Here is a 24,829-nt window from a genome sequence, read left to right as displayed (position 1 = left end):
TGTGGCGCAAATAATGTTAATAATAAGATCTCAGGATCGGGAGGATACGCCCCATTCAGAGCCACTGCCCAGGCGTCGAGAGTCACGACGGGGCCTAAACTTTGGGCGATTCGGCCCTCGTCACGGAGGACAGGTGATTTTCTTTGGCCGCCGAGGCCGTCGGTAGGAGCTGCGGTCTCGGTGGTGGATAGGCTACGGCTACGGCTACGTCGCTGTGGCAGCTCGGTTAACCAGGCCCTAGGCTCGTGTTGCATTGGCAGCGGGCTTTTCCTTACTCCGTACCGATGCAGACATGGGGGTGAGAAACCCAGGATCCGATAACCGTGCGGCATCCCGGCCGATTCAATGCCACCTGCACTGTCAAGCTGCGCTTTACGCACTTCTGTTGGTGTTGTACCACTATCCTCTCATCCTCTGCGCAACCTCTATTGTGCCACCATTGTCGAATACACCCTCACCGAACATTCAGCAACTACCGCTCGACGTTTGTCTACCTCCACTTGGCTGACTTAATTCCTTTCAGCCACTACATCTCGCCCCTGCACGGCCGCGCTGACGACGCAAAGTCCGAATCTTTCGCCATCCGAGTCCGCTACCGATGCTGTGGATGCAAGAGACGCCGTACACTGCCTGATGATATAACTCTCCTGGCCTGGTGCCACTGTATAATCTCTATATACAGGTTTCGGTGCTCTGTCTGCCGCCCAGCATGTCCTGGCCATGACCTCAGTTCCCTCGGCCGATCAGCGGCCGCCTCTACGCCTGCACGATCCCGCCTCATTCTCGGCCACCAACAATCCTTTTGGCTTGAGTACAACGCAGGGCAGATCGCAGCCCGCGGGAATATTCGATGTGGACGACAGGGCCACTAAAAGACGGAAGGTTGACGAACCGGCCGACGCCGAGGGTGACCCGGCTCAGCCGCTGCCATCGGTCCCCGAGCCACCCAAGGCACCGCAGCCAAAGTACCGAACCACCCAGGACCTGCGACTATTATCTGCGGTGCTAACTGCTGATGGCTTCCCGGACAATATCAAATCGGACGCCAAAGATTTGCCGTTAATGCCGTCGCATCCTTGGAGAGATCGGCCGCAGAAAAAGTCACCCGAGGAACCAAAGCCTACTCACCGTTCGAGGCCGAAGAGACAGGTACCATGCACGCCGGATACCCTTGTAATCCCCGACTCTGGCCCCAGGCTCGTCAATGGCAACCCTGCCGGTTATTTCCCCTGGGGCACGAGGAAGCATGCCGAGGATAATTTGAGTGAGATCAATGTCAAGCAAGGCTACTACGATCGGCCACCCAATCCTCCAGAGAAAGAGCTCAACACTGCCAGAGTGCCACTGTACAATGCATTCAAACATCGCGGCGGCGTCGAAAGCTTGTCCACGCTCTTCACGATTGTTCTCGAAGCTAAAGCCAAGCACGGCGTCCTCACCTCGGCCAGCTCCTTCAAGCCACCCCCGAGAGTCACGCTGGCTGAGCCGAGAAAGAAGTCCTGGATCGCTGACCTTGCGGATCCCAACGTGCCCCTGAGGAAGCTGAGTAGGACTATTCCTCAAGGAATCAGAGGCCACAGTCTCCTGGAACAATGCCTGCAGAACTCTGTGCCGCTTAGCAGGACCATCTGGTTTGTCAAATGTGTGGGTGCAAATGAGATCAGGACACTTAAGCGGAAGGGCACCTCGCAGGCCGCTGCCGTGGGTGGTGAGCGGAACTGGCTGAGAGAATGGACACTCAATGTCCAACAATTCCTTGAGGCAGTTCTGGCGCAGAGTGGGCAGCCGAGCTGGAAGCCGAATCTGCAGTATGCTCTACGGTTAACAACGAGATTGTATTTGGAGAACCTCGTCGACCGCGACCACTACCTGGACTGGCTTGTCAATACGTTTGCGGCCGTGGGCAATGAGAAGTTGCCCTTCTGGCTCATGCTGTCGCACGTCTTCAAGCAGGATGTAGCGAAATTCCGGAAACGAGGTCGTCGACTTGCTGCATCACTGACAAAGCGATATCTCCTTTTGAAGGACTCTAGCAATGCCATGGTTCAGGCAGTCGCGCAGAAGTTGAAGGACGCTATCCGTGGGTTTGTGCTGCACAGGCCTCAACTGTTCCTCATTCCGGATATCTGGCCGGAGGTGAAGTCTGCTTTGGAAACGTGTCTGCAAAAGGACAGCGCGCTTGAGACTCGGCTCTTGCAGCGGCTGAACTTTGTCAACGAGCGCTGTATGGGTTCGAACAAGCAGCAATATTTGGCGAGGCCAGTTCCCAGAGACGATATTATCGGAATTCTGGACGCTACCTTCGCGCCATTTGACGTGACTACACTCTCGCAACAGCTTCTCACAGTCACCTCCGATCAGCAGCTGTTGATTTTGGCAGCCATAGAATGGGCAACAACCAAGTATCGATGCGGACAGGCACGAATCTATCTGGTATCTAGATTACTCCGAAAGTGGCAAAAAATGGGTATCAACACGGACGAAGCTATCATCGCTTTCGTGGCCAAATGCCACGGCTCCCCTGAGCTATTCGACTCCGCTGCACTTAAACACCTTGCAGCAGAGCTCTCGCGCTCTCGCTCATTTCCCAGCAGCAAGTATATGCAGTGGCTGAGTGTGCGTGGCCTGCCCTGGCCGAATTCTGTAACTACCTCGGAAACACAGAGTCGCACCGGCGCCGAGGAAGTGCTGATACGGCAAGTGTGCTCGGATGAGACGCTCCTTTTAGCCGAATTACTTTTCTCGGACGTCGAGAGTCACCATCTCAATTTGCGCAATGCTCTACTCGGTCGAGCAGGCTTTGATGCGGAGCTAGAGAGGAAGACTACCCAGTTTGTGCAGACTCGGGTGAGGAACTTGTTGGGCCGGGTCGAAAATGATGAACATGCATCTGTTTGTTCGGCGACAGATTTTGAGCATTTGCTGTCTGGTTGGAATTGGCGCGTGCGGTCCGCCGTCTCTCACGGCTTACGTGGCTATGTTGTTGCGCAGGTGAAGCGTCAAGCAACCACGAGGCAGGGCAGCACGCCTTTGCAGAAAGAGAGTGGATTCACGACGCCAAGCTTCGACTTCGTTCGCAGTTGTCTAGAAGCGCTGGGCGACGATGCCGTCCTGGCAGACGTTGTCGGCCTCTGCTCTGCCGTCAACGACGAGCAGTTGCAAGCAGCTCTAGTAGACACTGTCATCCGTCATGCTGCGACCTTCTCGGCCATTGGCGCTCTCGAGCCACTCCAAACCCGCTTCTGCCAGAACTATATGTCTCTTCGCACTGTCAATCCAACAATGCCCCTGTTTGCCACGGCTCTGCTTGAGCTGTGTACTACCTATCCCACCAAACTTGGCTCAATCAAGCTTCTGCAGCTGGACCTAATACGTGGCGATCGGGGTCGTGCGATTGCCGCTTGCTCGCCATTCAGTGATGGCGTTGCCGAGTCTTTACAACACGCCGAAGCAAGCTTCATCGATGAGTTCGAAGCTGTTTTGCAATCCGAGCCCAGCATGAGTGAGCAAGCGATGGCCAAAATGTTCGCGTTGCTCGTTGAGCGCATGGAAAAGCAGGCTCATGGCAGCGACAGCGAGTTCTTGTTCACCTGCTGTCAATTGATGGCGCGTCTAAGACTATGTAGACGCACTCAGGGCGACCAGTTGCTGAAAACATGGCTGGTGAAGCTTCTATCGATGAATCCTACAGGTTTCGCGCAGACGCTGGTCTCGAACCTCATTTGCGTCGGCGCTGTATCTGTGGATGCACTAGTGGATGCCTTTGCAGGTCATAGGATGGCGCCGTATATTCTGCAGCACATGTTTCCCACAGCCTTGCCCAATCGGCCGTATTCGGTGGTCACCAAGTGGGCCGACTTTGGCCATCGAAAGCCTTCCCAGCTTCTGAATTTGACAAGTCAGTTGCCGCCGGCGGCGGCAGGAGGCTTCGATATCCAAGAGCTGTGCGCTCGAATTGTCGTCAAAAGCGACGTGGTCCTGGACCAGGCAGCCAACACTCGGCTAAAGCAGACCCTGGATGGATTCCTCGGTAAAGGTGAGAGCGGCGATGCAAGCTCCAGCCTCGAGGCAATGGACAGCTTCTCTCTTCCATTCGTGAGGCTCTACTTTCAGCTCTCAGCAACTTCCACAAGCCAGACCGATGAGAGTGGCCTTGCAGAGTCGATCGTCAGCGTTGCTGCTTCCGGGTCCATTGAGAACATTGCCAAACTTCTGCAGTCTGCCGGACCTGAGCTTTCTGGCCAAGTAAGGCGCTTGCTGGAAGACAATATCATCGAGATGCTACCCAGCCCAAGTCAGGGTAAGCTTCTCGATGTCAGCCTCGACCCCGAACGTATCGAACGCCTCCAGGTTGCGGTCGATCAAGCCTTCCTTTTGTGTCAGCCAAGCTCGACCTCGTCATCAAAGAACGCCACGCAACTCATTGAGAAGCTGCAGCAATTCCTTAAGTTCCTTGGGCCTTCCGGAAGCAGTCAAAACCAAGCTGCCTCACCCGCTGCGTCGCAGAAGCCGGCTGTTACCTCACCTTCCACGCCATCTATAGCTGCCATGCCCAGTCTTAGCAGCCACCTCGTCCCTTCGTCGCCGATGGATTTCTCAAGCAGAGCCCTTCCACACACCATCATCGATTACTTCCGTGTGCTACTGAACCTCTTGTGCCTCCAACGGCCCGCTCCACCCGCAGCATCGGACGCCAAAGCCGCCCCGAGCAAGACAAACCAAGAGTACGTCCGGGTACTTTCCTACCTCGCGTTTATAGCCACGCACCCTGCCTTCCTCCTACCGTCGACCACCTTCCCGGCCTCTCCTGCTCTTCAACAGCGTGCCCGCGAAGTTGTTGACTTTGCCTACGACGTCATGGCCACTTTCGTCGATGACCTCAGTGAGGAAAGCCGCATCCTCTGCTCCCGCATCCTCAAAGACCGCCTGACCGAAGGCGCCACGGGACCGGCGTATGCGGCCGTCAAGGAAAGTCAAGCGCGCCTGCGGTGGCTGTTTGGCAGCATCAACGCCATGGGCAGCGACATGCCCAGTGCAGAGGAGATGGGCAAGGGTCTGCTCGTGAAGCGGAGCGTGCCCGGTGGCGGTGCGGATGGGAAGGGTGCCGCTGAGACGGTCAAGGACTGGAAGCCGAGGATCTGGGAGGTGCTGGAGAGCCAGGGCCGAGGAGACGGCGAGGTCAGTGTTGGATTAGGCCTCTTTGGCGCGAGAAGACCGTGAGTCTCCTTGTGTTTTGTTTGTGATGTCTTTTTGGCCATGTTTAACGACATCTGTCACGATCTATGTATGCGAATTTGTTCTGCATCGGGCGTTATTCTTTTCCGGGGCCGGACCGGGATATTACTAGGAGCATATCTTATGGATAACATGTTGCATGTCGGGCAGGGTATTGGAAGTGTGGGGGCGAAGTTGGACCGAAGAAAGCATTGAACGTTGGGCTGTGCCGTGCCGTGGTGGGTTTTTGCATATAGCGTAGGTAGGTCAGTAGGTATGTAGAAAGGTATAGGACCTAGAAGAAGAGATTCTGGAACGACGAGGGGGGTGTGTGTCCCCATGATATTGTTTGTTTTTGCATCGTGATGCCATCGGTGACGGGTCTCTCGTCTCTTGTTTCTACATCATTTTTGATGAATGACATGAAGAGGCATTCCTTGAATGCTTCAGTGGTGGTGCTGGTGTGTTGTCCCAGCTGAATGGTACATACATACCAGGGAATACGCGAAGTGAGAAGTTGGGGGGCAAGAGCGAAGGGGAGGAGGAGGCAGTGAAAGTCTTGGCGGCAGAGTTTCAAACATTTGTAACAATGTCTACTGCCGCCTCCTTGTAACTTTCTCAAGGCACACGAGAATTGTTTTGAGTGCAGGATCGAAGAAGTGCAGGATCGAAGAAGGTAAGGAGGAGCCTGAGGACCTTGTCTTCTTGCCGATGCAAGCCGATGGTCGGGACGGGGATCTGCAGGATGGAGATCAGGAAGCGGGCTTCGACCAGGGCCATTACCTCCTGATCTTGTATGCTTTGTGTTTCGCTGTGGGTGCCGTCGTCGGCGTATCTGAGGGAAGGCCACATCTTGGAAGCGGCGGAGAAGTGGGATGGGACGTTGTAGAGGTGGAGGATGACGAGGGCGAGGGAGGTGGAGGAGAAGCCAGGGAGGTGTAGTGCTTCGACGTCCTTGGCTTGTTTGCTCCAGTCCAGCAGCATGGACTGAGGGGGGACGGCGGAGAGGAGGTGGTCTTTGTGGATGCGGAATTGGACGTAGTGGTTGGTGATGTGGATGTCGGTGCAGCGGTGGAGGTCCCGGGGCGGAGGGAGGTATGAGATTGGGGCGGCGGTGGCGGCAGTAGTTGCTCTGAGAACCCGTGGTCCAGCTTGTAGATGAGCACGATGGCTGGAATCTCAATGGAAGAGAATCAAAGGCCCCAAGCCAGTTTGTAGATATGTAGTCAGCGACATCGCGGAGTTTATAGTAATCGACTTCCATCTAACAATGTTTGTACACAAACAAGGTGATGGTGCAAGCAGAAGCTCTCCCGTCTGGGGCATATTCACGTAGCCAGCCAACATGGATGGAGGGGTCCTGTTAGAATGTCGAGTGAATGGTCTGGACACAGCCTATTGGGGAGCAAGAGGTTCAATCCATAGTTTGGCTGGAGGGGGACTTCATCATGTCAGAGCCAACACTTCATGATGCCAACCAATAACACATGGCAAGCACTGAGTACGTCTAGCTCGTTAGTACATCAACCTCGCAGCTGCATAATTCTGTTGTCTTTGTCTCGCTGCGCCTCGTCACGACCATCGCTCTGGGGCAGCAAAACAACTACCTCTTCTTGCTGCGTCTGGAGCTGTACTGGTCCCGGAGCATCTCCTCGACCGCGGCCTGCTCTTCCAATGACATTTCTCCAAGTCCATCCGCAAGTTTTGCATCTTGGGCTTCTTGCTGTTGAATCTGCGCTGGGATCGGTGGTAGAACCTTGTCGTTCGCAGAAGTAGCTGTTGATGGTGTTGACCGGTCGGATAGCGGTTCGTTGCTTAGGCCGTTGACTGCTTGTGCCTTCCCACTCGCAGGAGATCGTTGAGAGGTAGCAAACCCATTCGCGGTGTCGTTGCCCATGGCCCCTCCCATCTCGTTGTCGGGCCTCAGTCCGCCACGGTACGGCCTTCTCTTCTCTTCCCAGGCTCGTAGATCAAACTTCCAGACACCCACCGTCTGCTCTGGCTTCCATTCTCCGCCCACTCTTCTCATCAAGTCCACCCCAACGCTGTCCTCGCCTACATCCCTGAAGAACAGCCTCTGCCACTGCCTCCCCTCCCTCTCCTCCACCTTCCGCATCTCCCTCTGACCCTCCTCCAGCACATTCTTGGCATCACTCACTCCCTGCATATCCCCACGGTTCAGAGCCTCCCGGACCCCCTTCCACACCCTCCCCGTCTCATACGGATCCTGCTGTTCCAGAGGCAACGTCGTCGCCTCCACCGCAGGCTCTCTCGCAACATCGAAAGTCTCAACGTCCCTCCCCGTACGCTCATCCGTGATCGTAAACTCGGCATCCCAGTTCCCACTCAAGCTGTACACCGGCCTCCCCTCCTCGCCCTCTCGATACACCTTGGCCTCAAAGCCATGCTTCCGACCCCCACCTCCCAAGCCCAAGAATCCCTTGCCCGAAAAATCCACGCTGGCGGCCCACCCACTGGTGCAGACGATCTGATAATGCCCACCCAGCTCCGGATACGGCGTACCCGTCAGGACGCCCTTGACCTTGACATCCGGCAGCGGGATCAGGTACGTCTCACCCCAGTTCCTCAGCGAGAAGAGCGCATAGCCCATCTGCCTGATATTGACCCCCCCACCGGCCAGCGTGATCTCCTGGCGCGTGAAGCCCTCGGCCTCGACGCCCACGCGGTCGTTCCACACGCGGCACGCCGTGACGGGCGGGTGATGCGAGACCTGCTCGCTGACCAGGAACGTCGTGCCTTCCTCTGCGTCACCCGACGAACCCCACTGCGCAACAAACACCTCGCCCAACACGGCGTTCAATGGCTTCTTGACCCCTTCGGCCGGATCGCGCCCCGCGTACTGCTGGCCGCGCAACGACGACAGCCACCAGCGTACCACTTTCATCATGCGCTCCTCGGGCGTTTGCGCGAGTGTGGGCGTGGCGAAGACATTGGGGCGTGACGCCCAGTGCTGCGGCAGCTCAACGGTGGAGGAGGTCGAGAGCACGAAGGGCGGGGCGGTGATGTTGGAGAGGTCGCCGCGGATGGTGGCCACGCTGGCGAAGAACTCTTTGAGCGTTGAGCGGTTGGCGGCGATTTCGTTGTCGGGCATCGTGAGGGAATATGTGTGTGGGGGTTGTTGAGGAGTGGGTGGCGTGCGTCGAGGGGCGTTGAAAGGGGGTGGTTGAGTAGATGTCGATTCATATACCGCTGCGTCTCTGTCGCTCACACGGTGCCGGATCGCGTTGGCAACTATATTTATATATATATGTCAGGTATTTGGCCTGCCGGGGATGCTTTTCGAGCCGGTCAGCAAGTCATTCGCAAGATAACGCTCAAATTCGTATCTTCACACGTCACACGCGCAAGGCTATCGATCTTTACCAATCCGTATGCACATGCGCAAAAGGCGAAAGTATGTAAACGGGACAACCGGGCTGTTGGTGGATATGATGAGGTCATGACTGCAACGAAGTTTCCCGTAATACAGGACAGGGTGGCCGTGTGCGTGGCGATCGAGAGGGCGCAGCAAACCAGCATTGACTTCGGATCTTGGGCTTGGGCTTGGGCTTGGGATTACTACTCGTCGGCTCCCATGATACTCTCGAGTTCTCTTGGATGCGGTGTTGAGGTTGAATAGAGGTCAAGAACTGGACATGGCGGTGGGATCATTGGGAGTTCTCCTCTGCCTTGGCGGTAATCCTCTAAAGATAATATCAGCAGTCTATCACTATCCTGCCGTGCTTCTACACTACGCCCCCAACCTCACTGAATCTGACTACAGCTTTGCTCTCTGGGGGAACACCTCACAAGCACAGACTTGTCACAATGTCCGCGCGGCCGCTACAGCACCATCGTGGTCTGAGTCGGTGTGATGCTGCGCCTTTGCATGCGCCTTTGTAAATGGCCTTGCTCTCAAATCCTGCAGAGGTCCAACGCTGTCAATATCGCGCTCGCATTGTGAAGAATCCTGCCCGGCTGCGGTATGATCCTTGTTCCAGTTTTGTTCGTAGCGCTCGCATCAAAAAGAATCACTCCTCATTTCGGTGTTGGCAGCCTTCCCATCAATAGTCAATGGCGCCATATGTTGCTGCACTTCCGAAACAGCGCCGGTCACAGCATCCGGCTGATCAGTTTCCGACCACATGACAGTCTCTAGATGTGCCACGGCACCGGCCAACTCTGATGACGCATCGTCGGATTGCTTCATTTGCTGTTTGCCGTTCTCGAGCGTTGTCTTTCCAGATTTCAGAGTCTCCCAGAATTCGGCAATGAGCTTGGGGTATCTAGTCTGCTCAAGTGGAACCTCCCATTCTTTCTGTCCTGGTCCTTCGAGAATCTCCAACCACGTGGCCATGTGATTCCAGCGATCTTCCTGTAGGCCAGGGAAGTGAACCATCATGTCTCCCTTCTCGCCCTCGTAAGCATGATGGAATTCGTACGTGTTGAACCATTTTCGGGGTTGATAAAGGACGTGTTCACGATTCGCGGTGTGGTTGAGCTCGTGGTACAAAGAAGTTTGTTCGAGGAAATCCAGCTTGATGTCAGGTTTGTGCCATTCATAGGTCATGGCCTGTGCGAGCGTCCGGATGGACCAGTCGTTGATCTTGATCAAGAACATGCCGGCATTGAAACCGGCCTGATCTTTGCTCGCCAACAGGTGAATGTCTGACCACTCCTCGGGGGGGAGGAAGATGGACAGCGGCAGGGCTGGGTTGATGACTGCGGAATCAGCATCGAACCACATGATCCATTTCGCACCCTGCTCGCCCCGGTGCATCTCTGCGACCATGACATGGATGAGATAGAGTAGTTTGTTCCACACCCCAGTTATCAACTCCTTCTTCAGCACATACGCCGGATAGCCATGCCTTTGCGCATGTCGAAGATGCGTATCAATCGCCCGGTCATACAACTCGTTCTCTCCATACATCATCGACACTTTGGCGACATCGGGCCGCCCGCTCCACTCTGGTCTGGGGTCGTATATTATAGACACTGGGTCTGAGCTGGACTGCCCCGCTGCTGGCTGTGAGGATTCGGAAGACAGATACGGTCGTAAGGCGGTAGATTCGTTCAACGCGCGGAAGGTGAAGAGGAAAAGAATGATCGCGCCCGTCGCCAGTAACAGTCGAGAACGAACAAAGGCGGAGAGGTCCAGCATAGTGGCTTGGTCATTAGTGGTACGGGTAGGCCGGTCATGAAAAATAACGTCGACTAAGTGGCTACGTTGAAAGCGATGGCCAACGTCGCAGCCGCGACTCCTGCGCACTTCACAACGCAGAAGAACAGAAGAAGGGAAGAAGTGAAAGACGACGAACCCTCACCTGGAGCAGAAAGCACAAGGGAAGCTGTTCCTGCCTAGCCGTGGCCGGTGGCCGTTGAACAAAGGCAAAGGCAGAGAGGTCCCATAGGGGGGTCCATGCTGAGGCCCATGCTTGCATCTGACACGGATAGCCAAGACACTGTCCGCCACTGTCCCGGAAATCTAGCTCAACGAGGTGATTACAAGTGGTACACAGAGTACGAGCAAGATGAAAAAAAATGCTGTGCACGATGCCGTCGAATTTGTTGGCAGCACTAAAATAGCCGAAGCGGCGCACTGCCTGCTATGCTGATTGGCCGGCCAGGCTAGGTAGGGACAGGCGTGTTATCTGTCAAGGTGTCAGTCGTTCCACTCTCCTGTCCACCTCGGCGCAGGGGTTCAGCTGTCAAGACGGCCCAAAATCGGATATCAATAATTACTGTTACTTGTACCTGGTCGTAGGCAATCTTGCGGCCCGTGGCGTCGTCGTCTTCGTCGTCGTCTAAGAGCTAAGCTTCACCAGGCCTTCGATCCACCGTCGTGGATCCACACCGACACCCTCTACCACCGATCTGGCACTTGTCGCGACTCCTGTGGTACTGCCGCCACTCATGTCCCTGACATCGCGACGCAACCACGTGCCACTCTTCTCTCGGGGCCCGGCAGCGTTATTCGCTTCGATCGTCTTTCGAATCAAGAACGCTTCGTTCTCTCCGCCACGGTTGTTCCGTCTGTGCTGACTCCGCTCATCTCCTTCGGATTGGTAAGGCCAGGGTGAGGGTGAAGGCGACGGCGACGGCGACGGCGTCGGCGATTTCGTTGACATCGACATCGGAACTCGCATCCATACCACCCACCACCCTCGCGACGTTTTGACAGTCCGCTCAATCTCCCCCACCCCTCCCTGCCCTCTCCTGGTTGCCATATGAGTGTTGAGTATCTGAGTGTGTACATTCAGGCTTTCCACCCGGGTCCACTCGCTTTTCAGTAGCCGCGTGCCGTCCTCGGTTCGATACTGCGAGGTTGGCGTAGATGGCCCAATAGGAATGCCCAGCGTGTACCATGCTCCACTAACCGTTCGCGAGCCGTCACCTGAAGATGATACCTGCGTCGAGCCCATGATTCCCTCCGCCGCCAGGCTTCCGGGGACGGGGATGTTGGGTACACTCGTACGCACAAAAAGCTTGGCTGTATCGTACACAAGGTCGTAGATCCCACTAGATCCGAGCTGGTCGGCTTTTTCACCAATCACCTCCGCCATTCGCTCAGGTATTCTCCGTGGATCCGTACTGCGTAGTAATGGTTTCTGGAGAGGGCCAAGTCGGTGATGTATCGCCCGGTAAGAGCTCGGCATCGACAAGCTTGCTGTGTGCAGTTCAAATAAGAAGACGAAGATGAATGGCTGATGCGTGTACACCGCCACCTGTAGCTTCTCGTGGCTGTCAGAAGAGTGGGTTATGGTGGATGGTGATCGTGAACGCCGTCGGTCGCGGAGCTGGACCGTGATCGTCCGCATGAAAATTCGCTGTGTATTGCGAATGGCGTCCGACGCCATTTCATTGGTCTCGTCCATCGCGTCGGCCTCGAATTCGGTATTCTCAAGGTCTCCAGAGAGACCGAGCAGGAAACTGCCAATCGACTGCTCTAATCGCTGAACAAAGGGCTCTTCCGTTTCTTCCTCATCCTCGCTGCCCTCCGGATTTGGCTCCACTTCTTCAAGCGGCTTCTGCGGTGCGTCGCTGGCTTCGTTGGCTTCTTCAATGAGAGCCTCTGGCTCGGCTGTCTCCGTCTTGCCTGCAAACCCCTTAGGATTGAGAGTCCAGCTAGAACCGTATCCCAGCTTCAAGTACTTCACCATGGTATCCGAATCGAAGAAAGACGCTGTTCCTTCTTGGCTTGTTTGGTCTGTGCCGCTAGATTTGGTGTTGTCATCCCCATGCTGTACCTTCTTTGTTGCATCAGTCAATGATTGTTCGACAGTGCTGACCAGAGGAGCCGGTATACCTGGGGGCGGTGGGTGGTCCTCCGACATCTTTCGAGTGCCAGGCCGCTTCTTCCTGGGTAATTTGACTCTTGAACGCGTTGATTGGTCTTGGGGAGCGTGCACTCCGCCGTTCTCGCGTTGGCGTCGAGATTGGTCGTGTTTTCCGCCCCTCCGACGCTGTCGCGGCCGCGAGCTGGGGTTCTCACCTATACCGTAAGCCTCGTTGCCGTACTTGAAAATAGTCGCCATCCACTGTGACACAGTGGCAAGTGATCGTCTCGACAGTTTGCCCATGCCAGAAAAGATAACACCGTCAGAAGCTCGAGGATCGTCCCCGGTTCCGAGCCAAGGATTGACCTCTTTGACCTCCCCGTCTTTGCCAGTCGTCACGTCTTTTAAAGGTTCGAGCGGTGGATCGCCGTAGCGTCCGACCACCAGCTCAACAAGGCCTTCCGTACGATTCACAAAGTCTTCGAGGACTTCTCGCTCACCGCTACCCCAGTCCTCCTCACCAACACCAACGCCTATCTCGCCACCTCCTGCAAGCTTGGTTGCATTGAACACGTCCACGGCTGGGTTACCGTGCAATAGGACGTCCCAGTTGCGGCAAAACATCGTCCAGTATCTGTCGAGCATGGCGCAGAAGGTCGGCCTACCAAGCCGGGAGTGTAGTTCGTTAAGGCTGCCTGCATGGTGAAGTAGAAAGATGCTGTGTGCCTGGACGAGCTGGCTGAGTAGGAGCGTAGCAGGTGCCACCTCGCGGGCCGAGTATTCAATCGTCTGTTCTGTTGGCGTTTTCTGCGACCTCAGCCCTGGTAGTTGCGTGAGGTGAATCGAAGCGAGTATCCACCATCCATCCTCAAGCTGGCGGAGTATGATCCGTGACTTCTCGGTCTCGACAGATTCTACAGGCGACACGCCGGAGAAATTGCTGTCGACTCAATCAGCCGTCTGCAACATGCAATATCAGAGCTGGCATACTCGGGCGCGCACCTACTTTGCAAATTCGACCATGCCTCTGGCGAGCCCTACCTGACGCAGTCTGTCGTTCTTCTCTTCCTCCTGGGTGCGCTCTTTCGACCCAGCATTGATTCTGGTCTGACTTTCCGGTTGCCCATGACTCCGCCTCTCAGCCTCCTCGCGCGAAAAGTAATAGAAGATCTGCTCGTAGGCGGTCTCGTCTGTGTCGCCGAATGCTGGGTTGTAGATGGTCAGGTAGTTTAGCTGAGCGGGCACAACAGTGCGCTGCGTATTCGTAGACGACATGGTTTCGTAGCCAACTCCAGCAACTCCATGTTGGAATAAGAATGCCCTGCTAACAAACGGTCTTCATCGTATCACGCCTGGATCATAATAGTACGGTGCACATGTTGAGGAGCGCTTTGCGTGGACTTGTCTACTCGTAGTGGACGTCATGAGTGGCTCCCACGTGACCGGATCTGTCTTCCGCCGATCCGTACTCACAGGTATCTTCGTTCTACGATTTGTGTGATACTATGATGTGTGGACCAAGATGATACACACTCGATGCAGCTAGTACATGGTGATAGACTCAGTATAAAGAATGACACAGAGTCTAGCCTTTCGCGTTGTGATTACTGGGCCGGATTCTCGTGCTTGCTTGACTGGGCTGGAGCCAGGCACGAGCTGGGTATGAAACACGCGATTGCATGGCTTCACGACACATGTTCATTCATGGCTGTATCTAAACCATGTTCAACCCACCTGGTAGAAGGAGATTAATGGAGGTGCCGCGCGCATCAACAATCCACGATGGTGTCAAACGCCTTGAAATGAATTCCTATTCGAGTGGGTTGAAAGGGTGTTATCTCTTGCTCGACATTGGAACGCCATTCATGCTTCAAAGGCCAAAAGAGGTGCTGAAGATCATCGCCTGTGCGCAACTTGGGCCGAGAAAGACATCCTGTGATCGAGAAGAAGCAGGACGTAATGATGCTCGATTGCACCCCCAATACCAGCCGCCGTCCTCCGGTTCCCCAGCCCAAAAGCATTGAAATCAAGAACTCGAGGTCGACATTGAAGGTCTTCGTGCGTTATCGGTATCCAGGTATATTGGGTAACACGTGAAATGCTTGCTTGTATTCATTTGGGATTGGCGGACAGGTTACAAAATCAAGCACTTCTTGCTCTTGCCGCCCTTGCGGGTCAGAAGAGCAGCACGCGTGGCCGACTCGAACACCTCGCGCACACCGTGATTGGTCTTGGCCGAGCATTCGAGATATTTGTAGGCACCGATCTTCTTGCGGACTTCCTCGCCCTGTAAACGGAGTCAGCGCATGTTATTTTCCGATCTCAACTGACGACTTACCTGCTCGGGGCCAACAGGCTTCTGAGAAGTCTTTCCGAGCTCCTCGATAGTCTTAGGATCGTGGCGGAGATCGCTCTTGCAGCCAACCAGGATGATAGGTAGGCCTTGGCAGAAATGAAGGACTTCGGAAATCCACTGGTGGGTGTGTCAGACGAATTGCTCACAGCTGTGGAGGGCTACCATACCTTCTCTTGGACGTTGTCAAGAGAGTCAGGCGAGTCGACGGCGAAGCAGATGAGGATGACATGAGAGTCAGGGTATGAGAGAGGGCGCAGTCTGTCGTAGTCTTCCTGACCAGCCGTATCCCATAGGGCAAGTTCCACGTGCTTTCCATCGACCTCGACATCGGCAACGTAGTTCTCGAAGACGGTGGGAACGTAGACCTGACAGGCTTGTCAGTTCTTGCTTTATACGTGGATTGACATGTATGGATGTATTGGGCTAAAGTGTGCTCGCGCCATCAGGGAGGCGTAGATAAAGGAGATACGGTGGACGGGCTCCGAGCGCAGCTTGAGAACGGAATAGATTCATACCTCAGGGAAGGTACCCTTGGAAAAGACACTAGCAAGATCGTCAGCGTTGATCATATGGTGGCCCAGAGCTTTGAGACTTACATCAACAAGCAAGTCTTTCCGCAGGCACCATCGCCGACAATGACGAGTTTGCGACGGATCTCAGCCATGGCGGCTGTGGGCGAACTTTGTCAGATGGATATGTAGAATGGACGAAGGCGATAAGCGGTCTTCAGGAGGAAAGAGGACCGAGGACAGCGTGTCTGATGAGGATGGTGAATGATGATGATGGGAGGATTGAAGAAGAGTTGATGTTGAGGAACGTAAACGCACTTAGCGGCAGAAAGCGTGGCTGAGACCCTCAGACCGACTACAGCCGGACCAGGGTTTGAAACCGCGGGCTTGCACACACGCGGTCTGCACTGAGCTGGCTATGAGCGTCACAAGTCTCGACTTGTCGCTTCAAAAGTTATATTACAGGTGAGCGTTGAATCGAGAGAAGTCAATAATGGTCAACAAAGGTTCGTTCAGTGTCTGTCTTCAGTGATGCCCCAAGTCACCTGCGGATCGTTTAGGGTCGGTCCTGCGTAAGATCTGCTCCTCTGGCAACCGCCTCGACAGCCTAAAAAAGTGCTTGTGTGGCAGGCTGCCGCAATCCTTATCGCGCGTATCAAGTAACGGGCAAACCCCAACAACAACTAAAGTATCCCCTCGCAGGTCTGTGTGTGCTGTGTAGGTACACTTTTGCTGCGTGAAATGCGCTCGCTTGCGCGCGAGAAACCATCTGACTGTACTCCCGTGGGCTCAGACGCATTGAACAGTACCTATCTAGAGAGAGGCATGAACCATGTCTGGCTCCTCCCTAAGTTGCTTTGAGCACCACTCGGTCCATAGCTGTAGGGCAAACAGGCGGCTGACAACTGAGGACTCCCTGGTCGTGTACCACATGCACGAACTGCGTGGCTATCAGTCGCTCGCTGCAGCGGTGAAGATCCGCCCCTCCGCATTTCATGGCAGGTTACGCCGTCGGCAGTGCACACATTTGTTCAATAGTCTCTCCAGCCTTTGGCAGATAGACCGAGTCAAGCCGATATAATTCCTCTTCTATCCTCTTCTTACATTGGTCATGGCCAGACCTCGGCCATGCTCCAGCATATTTCCTGTGGTTCTGTGTCGTCCAGCTTACCAGTGCAGCATCTATGTCTCTCGCGATAGCAAGCCGCGACCAGCGATTCCCATCTGCCGGACCTTCACAAATGCGACCTTCCTACTTTGCACTTTTCTGTGTCGCTTGCTGCCATGTTTTCGCCATTAACATGTGCCTATGACATCAACCGATCCAGAACAAACCAAAAACCGGTCTGTGTAACCTCATTGTAAACAGGCTCGCCCTCAATACTGTCACCTCAGGATGTTCCTAGAGCGTCGGAGGAAGCGTATGCACATTCCCGCTGAAGGCACGTCTCAGCTGGGACTGGCTTTTGATACCGTGCCCACGCCCAATAAACGGCGATCCGGGCTCTTGCAAGGTTTCAACTATGCCCGGGCAACCACGATCGCCCCCTCCTGACAGCTAGACCTGCCGCTTGGGGCAGCTGGGAGTTGTCATGCTGAGCTATGCCGTAGCACCTTCTCAAATGCTGCCCCTCGATCGAGAAAACGTGCCCGAAGGTGCCTACCTGAAAAGATGAGACCAGCCCTTGCTAACGTCGTCATACCCCCCGCTTGTCCACTTCCTGTCACGCATGTGCTGAGTCGAGCCGGACTTATAACTGCGCTGCACGCTTCTCGTTCCTGCTGATCTTCTGTACCTCGCACCATCACTTACTTCTCACCCTATTACTCATCATCAATTCATATCAATCAATCCATAACTACCGCAAACATGGACGGTCTTCTCGACAAAGGCAAGGCGATGCTCTCCGGCGGCAACAAGAGTGGAGGTCAGCAGCCTGCTCAAGGGTACAAATCCTCAGGTCTACGTCACTGCCCTATATAGCTAATGAAGCTCCTAGTGCTGGCCAGCAAGACATGGTTGACAAAGGTATCAACAGTGTCCAAGCCAAGTTCGGCATCGATAAGGATCACAAATACGACAAGTACGAGGAGAAGGCAACCGACATGGCACGCGGCAAGTTTGAGACGGGCACTGGCAAGAAAGTGCCAAGTAAGGTACGTTTCATGCAGGTTCATGGGAGCATGCAACTGATTTGAGACTCGCAGGTGTCGAACTAAATACCCAGGCATGATATATGCTTACAGCAGGGCGGCGGAAGGCTATGGAGACCTTGTTAATGGCATAGCACCATAGTGCAATAGACGAAACGTCTGACCGAGGACTCAATGCATTCCGATGCTGGTCCACGAAGTCAACTACTACCTCACCCTCCCACGGTTGCTTTTCCTCCCCTTTCTCGGCGCTAGGCTCAAAGGTCCAAGCCTACAGGCTCTTATCGTGCATGACTACCCCATTCATCTTGAAGTCGATAATGGCGGCGCAAAAAAGCGCCCCAAACAGCTAGTGAACAGAGCAGTTCCGCCGAGCGTTACGGAGGCTCAGGTGGGTGTCTTCAGGACCTAGCAGATGTTACAGAAGCGGCTGAGCATCGAGGGAGTGAGTTGCCAAGCGGCATGAAGCTGTCTCGCCAAGCATAATGGATGGAAGCGGCGATGTTCGGAGCCAGGGCTGTCAACCAAGCGTGAGGGTGGTAAACAAACAAGACGTTCGCGGCACCAGTGGCGAGCACCTTGAAGCTGAGTGGGGTGTCGGCTAAGAATCCATGCCATGCGGGATGGAGGCCAGTTGGTATTGCTAATAGTCGTGGTGAGCAGTATGGGTCGTCGGGGCTAGAGAATGGGCCAGCATATGAGAGCCAGATAGGAGTACTGCAGCAAATGAATGCTCCATCTCCTTCGAGCATGCAATGCTCAGACTACTGGCAACCCACATACCTTGCAATAAATGTTTCGCACAGAGTCCTCAGCAAACCCGTTCGATCTGCTTCACCAGTCACTATTCGGAGACGCAGGTCCGTGGGTACCATAGATGGCGCTTGTGCAATGGCTTCAGCAGGGGTAGCGGGGTTGAACTTGACTGCAGCCATGCTTATGAAGGTAAAGGCCTCAGATAGAGCTAGGATGTGATGTCGTCGCAGACGAACAGGTCGTGTCGGAAGGAGAAATCAGCAGGGCAGGCAGTTACTACCGGTACGATAACAAACAAACAAATACTCGGTATTCATCGTAGATTACATGAATTGTCAAAAGGCATATTTGGTCATACCTGACATGCTGATTACCCATACACTCATCGCAGAGCATCATCCCAAGACACAAATGGAGTCACCAATAGTCCAGCGCAGAAGCGCTGCCCTAGAACTATACATGGGATATGTCTGACTGATCCTTGGACCAACGTGTATAGTAGGTACGAACTAGAGCAACTTGAGGTCAGATGGAGGGGCCATGGGGGCGTCTATGCCAAGCTCGATCCCGTGACTTCGCGTTGCTCTGCACCTCAAGGCGCGTCCTCATGCCTAGCTCGACGCGTCAGACCCTTTTGCCACTTGCACCAGGCCGCAAATCTACGATTGTCACGAACAAACTTACCTGCAGTGCATATTGGCTGTCCGTCGTGCGCTTCCAGAGATTCTATTCACCTTTTGACACCGACATAATGACACAGACTGAGGACGTGGCAGGGCAGGATGAGTACGAGGACATGGCTGGTGGACCCGGCGCTCCAACGCCTGTCTCTGCTCTCGTGGTGCGTATCGATCGACGACTACAGTCATGGACAAATACTGACGTACCAAGGGTGTTGCCGGTTTGACGGATCGTGACATCAAACTTGTAGCCGATGGAGGATACCATACTGTTGAGTCGGTCGCCTATACGTATGAGACCATCATCTTATCTGCTGGAGGCTAGGCTAGGCTAACCACGACCCTAGACCTCGCCGCATGTTGGAGCAGGTCAAGGGTATCTCTGAAGCAAAGGCTACAAAGCTGCTCAATGAAGGTGCGTCTTGTCCGGCTGCAGCCACATCCCGATACTAATCTATCGTAGCCATGCGCCTGGTTCCAATGGGCTTCACGACCGCTACCGAGATGCATCAACGCCGCAGCGAACTGATATCCATCACTACCGGCTCGAAGCAACTCGACCGTCTCCTGGGTGGCGGTGTGGAGACCGGTTCAATCACCGAGGTCTTTGGCGAGTTCAGGACGGGGAAAAGTCAGATCTGCCACACCTTAGCAGTAACCTGTCAACTGCCCTTCGACATGGGTGGCGGTGAAGGAAAGTGCTTGTACATCGACACCGAAGGCACTTTCAGACCCGTGCGGCTGTTGTCCGTTGCACAACGATTTGGTCTAGAGGGTGAGGAGGTGCTCGACAATGTTGCATACGCCCGCGCCTACAATTCGGAGCACCAACTTCAACTACTCCAGCAAGCGGCTCAGATGATGTGCGAGACACGGTTTTCCCTCCTCATCGTCGACTCGGCCACCTCATTGTACCGAACAGACTACAATGGTCGAGGGGAGCTCTCATCCCGACAGTCACATATGGCAAAGTTTATGCGCACGTTGCAGCGGCTAGCCGACGAATTTGGCGTCGCGGTCATCATCACCAACCAGGTGGTCGCACAAGTCGATGGAGGCCCCAGCGCAATGTTCAACCCTGACCCCAAGAAACCCATTGGTGGCAACATTATTGCACATGCCAGTACCACCCGACTTAGCTTGAAGAAGGGTCGTGGCGAGACGAGAATCTGCAAGATCTATGACAGTCCTTGTCTGCCAGAAGGTGACACATTGTTTGCAATTTACGAGCATGGCATCGACGACCCTCAACAGAAGGAAGGCGAGAAGGAATAGTGCGACAATCGAAAAGCAAGCACCTAAGGGTTTGCAACACATGATATTGCAAAGCGACGGCGTTGCGGTGATTACAATCCCAAGGACCGGAACTTCGGTGAGGAGGTGTGAAGGATGCATAATGCAAGTACGGAGCACTGGTATGAGATTATGACCACAGTACAATGTACGATAGCAGTACTATGTCAAGGTCGATGAGTTCTTAGCATCAACACAGTTGGTTGGCCGGGCGGAAAGCAGGATTCTTGGAAGCGTGGAGCTGATCCGGCACTATCGGGACCCGGTTTTCAGACTTTCAGCGAGATGAGAGTGAAATAGACGGGATTTAATTGGTTCGTCTGACCCACGTTCCGCTCCAGCGTAGCTTGGCATCATCATCAAGCCGTCGCAGCGGCGAGCCTCGAGTCCCGACCTGCGCGCCGTCCCCAGCTGCTCACAGCTGTGATGGGCTCATCTGATCATCCGAACTGTCAGACTGTGCCTACTGCGCTCCGTCGATTACGACTTCAATCGCGGCCTCCCTACGGCGCTGTCTCTTCCTCTCGCATCCCTCTGTGCTACCAGCGTTCCTCCTTCGTCGTAGTGGCCGGTGCGCTGTCCTTTGGTTACAGGCGCGAGCAAGAAGTGACTCGAGACACAGCTCGCGCGTTCCGCTGTTCTAGAGCTCTGGTCCACCCAGTAAAGTCGCGTTCCGAGTCATGGCAGAGACCAACAATGGTAGGCCCCCGGATTCGACGTCTTCTTAGTAGCACGCTGATTCCGACTTCTAGCACAATCGGTGACCAACGGGGAAGTGCCCCAAGGCTACGAGCATGTCTTCGAGACGCAGCAGGGCTACGGAGAGGGACCAAAGCTCGTGGACCTGAGCGACGATCTTGAAATCATCTGCGGCCCTTTGATCAACTATCAGCGCATGAGCAACGAAGACTCGACTGTCTTCTGGCATGGCTCCATCCTCATTATCACCAAGCCTGGCCAGAAGTTGCCTCGCCTCGAACTACAGGCTCTGGGACCTTGGGACAGCAAGAGAACATCTACAAGCACTCTACCAAAGTTAGCAGTCGATGGCTTGAAACTCTATGCCGATCCGGACAAGACTTTCTGGCGCTTCACCATCAGAATTCCGTTTTCTGAAGCTGAACAGCGGTGGCAGTATACCATTCCAAGAGCCAAGTTTCCGCAGAACTCGGCCAACAAGTCCGACTCGCGCCAATTCATCGTGCCGGCCGTGAGTGACTCGTTTCGCATAATGTTCCATTCCTGCAACGGTTTCTCGGTCGGTACCGATGAGGACTTCTGGAGCGGTAGGTACATCCTAGCCCTATAAGATTTTGACTGACACGGGTTAGGACCTGCACTCTGGAACGATGTCATCCGTGTCCACGAGAAGCGTCCATTTCATGTCATGATCGGAGGCGGAGACCAGATTTACAACGACAGCGTCCGTGTTGACGGCCCTCTAAAGCCGTGGACTGCGATCGGCAATCCGGAAAAGAGACGCAAGTTTCCATTTGACAATAAGATGAGAGCAGATTGCGACAAATATTACTATGACAACTACATCCGCTGGTACTCGACGGAACCGTTCGCGACAGCCAATGCTCAGATTCCCCAGATCAACATCTGGGATGACCACGACATCATTGATGGTTTCGGTTCCTATACCGACCATTTCATGCGTTGTCATGTTTTCCGTGGTATTGGCGGTGTCGCTTTCAAGTACTACTGTCTCTTTCAGCACCATACTGCTCCACCGGTCTCAACATTTACCTCAGATGCACCTCAGACCATGTCGGCCAATGAGAAGGGAACTGCTGGCGCCGATCCCAGGCAGATGGAGAACACCTATGTCTACAAGCGGACAGCCGATGATCCTAGCTGGATTGTAGGCAAGAAGCCTGGTCCTTATGTTGAAGAGCGGTCGAGAAACCTATACATGCGCCTAGGCAAGAGGATAGCGTTCTGCGGCATCGACGCTCGGACCGAGCGGACTCGCAAACAAGTCAATTATCCCGACACATACGACATGATCTTTGACAGACTTGAGAAGGAGTTCCAAGAGGCACAGGGCGAGATCAAACATCTGATCCTTCTATTGGGAGTTCCAATCGCATACCCTCGTTTGGCCTGGCTCGAGAATATTCTTTCCTCGCCGATCATTGCACCTCTTCGGCTCCTCAACAAGCGTTTTGGTGTAGCTGGTGGATTGTTCAATCAGTTCGACGGTGCGGTCGATCTTCTAGATGACCTCGATGATCACTACACAGCGAGACACCACAAGAAGGAGCGTCGTGACTTCATTGTTCGATTGCAGCACTTGAGTGAGAAGTACGCTATTCGCATCACCATCCTAGGTGGCGATGTCCACTTGTGCGCCTTTGGTCGCTTCTACTCCAATCCTAAGCATGATGTCGCGGCAGAAAATGACCCACGGTACATACCCAACATCGTGTCTTCCGCCATCACCAACAAGCCTCCGCCGAAGGCTGTAGCCAATTTACTGGCAAAGCGCAACAAGATTCACCATCTGCGCGACGGTAACACGGACGAAACGCTGCTTGAATTCTTCGACAAACAGCCCGGCGGGAAGGTAAAAGGGGCTGACTGGAACAAGGCAACAATGCCCAGCCGTAACTACGCCTGCATTACCGAGGTTCCTGAACACAACGACACAGCGCCGGTCGGTGTGGACACGAATAGTAAAGCTCCGCTAACCAACGGCGCTCTTCCCGATACTGGACTTGAAGGGAAGGATCGACCCAAGAACTACAATCGCAATGGTCGTGAACCGTTGCATCAGGGCGAGGTCGGTGCCGGCACGCAGCATCCAGCTGCTGACGGCGTAAGCAGTAAGAGTCCATTGCTGGGCGGGTTGAACGTTTCTCTCCGTGTAGAGATCGACAATCACGACCCTGAAGGTCACACGCAAGGCTATGGTTTAAGCAGTAAGTTTCCCTTTATTCTCCGGGATCGACAATGACTCATGCATACCTGCAGTACCGAAGCTCGAGATACAGAAGAAGCCTGAGACATCTGCAGCTAAGCCACCCGCTTCCGCTGGCAGTGCTGCCTCACCGGGCGCTGATCCGGCTGCTCCAACGAGCTCTTGAATCAATCTTGCTTCCTGCTAGTGGGCAATTGCCTCAAGGGTGAACGTGAGTCGTGGAAGTTGCGTCCGCGACTGCGTGTCTGGTGGGGCTTTAGAGCGCGACGCGCCTCGCCCAATATTTTCATCTGTTATCTCATTGTTGAACCGGACCTTTCTCTCTCTTCAGTCAAACGTCGAGCGGTGTCAGACCTTTCTGACCATTTTCGTTGGCTATTCCGCTTGCGAGGATACCCAAAGCGCGAGCGTGCATGCTTAGGTCATATTGCTGAACATGGATTCTGAATTCGCGACTTGGGGGGGCGGTGAGCGTTAGACGGCAAGTTCCGACCCGCTCTGATATTACATGGTTTGTGGGGCCGCCCTATTTCCGCTCGTCTGCATGCTCATGTCAAGTGCATATGCGTTGGATGAGGCGAGCTAGCGTGGCGACTATTTCATTCTACAAGCGACCATGTTGCGGCATCGATCGAGTATGCGAGCTGAGATCGACGGTTGCGGTGAGGAAAGGGGTTCCGACGCATGTGGTCAGTTGCATTGCGCAGAATGTCCTCAATGGTGGTCGCGTCGACACACATCTGTCGGCGCGCATGGCCTGGTGGAGTGGCCCAGAAGCGAGGATACGATGCAGAAGTGCGTTGGTGGGAGGACCGAAACCCGGGCCATGCGGCCCTGGCCATTTGCCGGCCTTAGGTCCATGGCATGATGTGCATTTGGGGACCCATGCACCTGCACCAGAGTGGCGGGTTTGCCAGACCACCATCGCTTAATGCTTATGCGTCTGACTCAAGAGGAGAGGAGAGGACCGCGGCTGGCGGGTGGTGGAAAGGGACCATGTACAGTACCTTTGAGCTACTTCGGCTGGTTTCTGGGCCAAAACAGTAATTAATACGAAAGACGAGCCGGTCTCTGTCCAGCTCCATGAGCATGGATGTCCCCCCCCCCTGGCCTGCCTGACCCCTCCATTCGTATTCCCCAGGCCGGCCGCAAGCCGTCCATAGGTAAAGGTCTGATACTCTGGGTCTCGACTACTGCTACGTAAAGGTCTGAGACTTGGTGTCTCACAACTACTGCATTAGGCTTGGGGTTATCAGGTAGCCATGTATCTGACATCGTCTGCGCCAGCCGAACGCACTCGTTGACTCGGGGGGCATGGTGCAGAGCCGCAAATTTTTATTGATGCCTTACGACGCCCATGCCCCCCCCCCCCCCCCATACCCATGCGCCATGCAACATGCGACGCAAGGCACGGCGCGGCAATGCAAGGCAGCCAAGGTAAGGTAAGGCTGGCAGGCTGGCTGGGGTGTCTATGCAAGAGAAGGCAAAAGAAGAGGGGGGACTCTCCTTTTGACAGCCTGACTGAGGCTTAGCCGCGTACTGGTGCGTGTCTCATGTATGTATGTCAATATGTGTGTGTGAATCTTTTTTTGGTGCATTTCCGGCGGGCGGGTCGCAGAGATGTAGTGAGGAAGGGAAGAAGAGGAGAGGAGAGGAGCGTG

General features: G+C 54.6%; 7 protein-coding genes across 7 annotated transcripts; 3 read left to right on the top strand and 4 right to left on the bottom strand.

Annotated features, from left to right (window-relative positions):
* Positions 1-720: 720 nt before the first annotated feature.
* HMPREF1541_01102 (uncharacterized protein) lies at positions 721-5,220 on the top strand (the record flags this gene model as incomplete). The annotated part of the gene is made up of 1 exon (XM_008713403.1): positions 721-5,220. The coding sequence occupies one exon, from the start codon at positions 721-723 to the stop codon at positions 5,218-5,220; it is 4,500 nt and encodes a 1,499-aa protein (XP_008711625.1).
* Positions 5,221-6,817: 1,597 nt separating this feature from the next.
* Positions 6,818-8,326, bottom strand: HMPREF1541_01101 (uncharacterized protein; the record flags this gene model as incomplete). The annotated part of the gene is made up of 1 exon (XM_008713402.1): positions 6,818-8,326. The coding sequence occupies one exon, from the start codon at positions 8,324-8,326 to the stop codon at positions 6,818-6,820; it is 1,509 nt and encodes a 502-aa protein (XP_008711624.1).
* Positions 8,327-9,235: 909 nt separating this feature from the next.
* HMPREF1541_01100 (uncharacterized protein) lies at positions 9,236-10,378 on the bottom strand (the record flags this gene model as incomplete). The annotated part of the gene is made up of 1 exon (XM_008713401.1): positions 9,236-10,378. One exon carries the CDS (start codon positions 10,376-10,378, stop codon positions 9,236-9,238), a length of 1,143 nt encoding a protein of 380 aa, XP_008711623.1.
* A 643-nt stretch (positions 10,379-11,021) lies between these two features.
* HMPREF1541_01099 (uncharacterized protein) lies at positions 11,022-13,769 on the bottom strand (the record flags this gene model as incomplete). The annotated part of the gene is made up of 2 exons (XM_008713400.1): positions 11,022-13,434; positions 13,501-13,769. The coding sequence occupies 2 exons, from the start codon at positions 13,767-13,769 to the stop codon at positions 11,022-11,024; spliced, it is 2,682 nt and encodes an 893-aa protein (XP_008711622.1).
* An 859-nt stretch (positions 13,770-14,628) lies between these two features.
* Positions 14,629-15,514, bottom strand: HMPREF1541_01098 (GTP-binding protein rhoA; the record flags this gene model as incomplete). Its single annotated transcript, XM_008713399.1, has 5 exons — positions 14,629-14,781; positions 14,833-14,967; positions 15,018-15,215; positions 15,366-15,393; positions 15,447-15,514. 5 exons carry the CDS (start codon positions 15,512-15,514, stop codon positions 14,629-14,631), a joined length of 582 nt encoding a protein of 193 aa, XP_008711621.1.
* Positions 15,515-19,020: 3,506 nt separating this feature from the next.
* Positions 19,021-20,224, top strand: HMPREF1541_01097 (DNA repair protein rhp51; the record flags this gene model as incomplete). Its single annotated transcript, XM_008713398.1, has 4 exons — positions 19,021-19,110; positions 19,161-19,240; positions 19,297-19,364; positions 19,413-20,224. 4 exons carry the CDS (start codon positions 19,021-19,023, stop codon positions 20,222-20,224), a joined length of 1,050 nt encoding a protein of 349 aa, XP_008711620.1.
* Positions 20,225-20,922: 698 nt separating this feature from the next.
* On the top strand, positions 20,923-23,334 carry HMPREF1541_01096 (uncharacterized protein; the record flags this gene model as incomplete). The annotated part of the gene is made up of 4 exons (XM_008713397.1): positions 20,923-20,941; positions 20,995-21,528; positions 21,574-23,169; positions 23,222-23,334. 4 exons carry the CDS (start codon positions 20,923-20,925, stop codon positions 23,332-23,334), a joined length of 2,262 nt encoding a protein of 753 aa, XP_008711619.1.
* Positions 23,335-24,829: the final 1,495 nt, after the last annotated feature.

This window comes from Cyphellophora europaea (assembly GCF_000365145.1).
Source record: "Cyphellophora europaea CBS 101466 unplaced genomic scaffold supercont1.1, whole genome shotgun sequence".
Lineage (NCBI taxonomy): Eukaryota > Fungi > Ascomycota > Eurotiomycetes > Chaetothyriales > Cyphellophoraceae > Cyphellophora > Cyphellophora europaea.
This window is presented reverse-complemented; position numbering and strand designations above follow the sequence as displayed.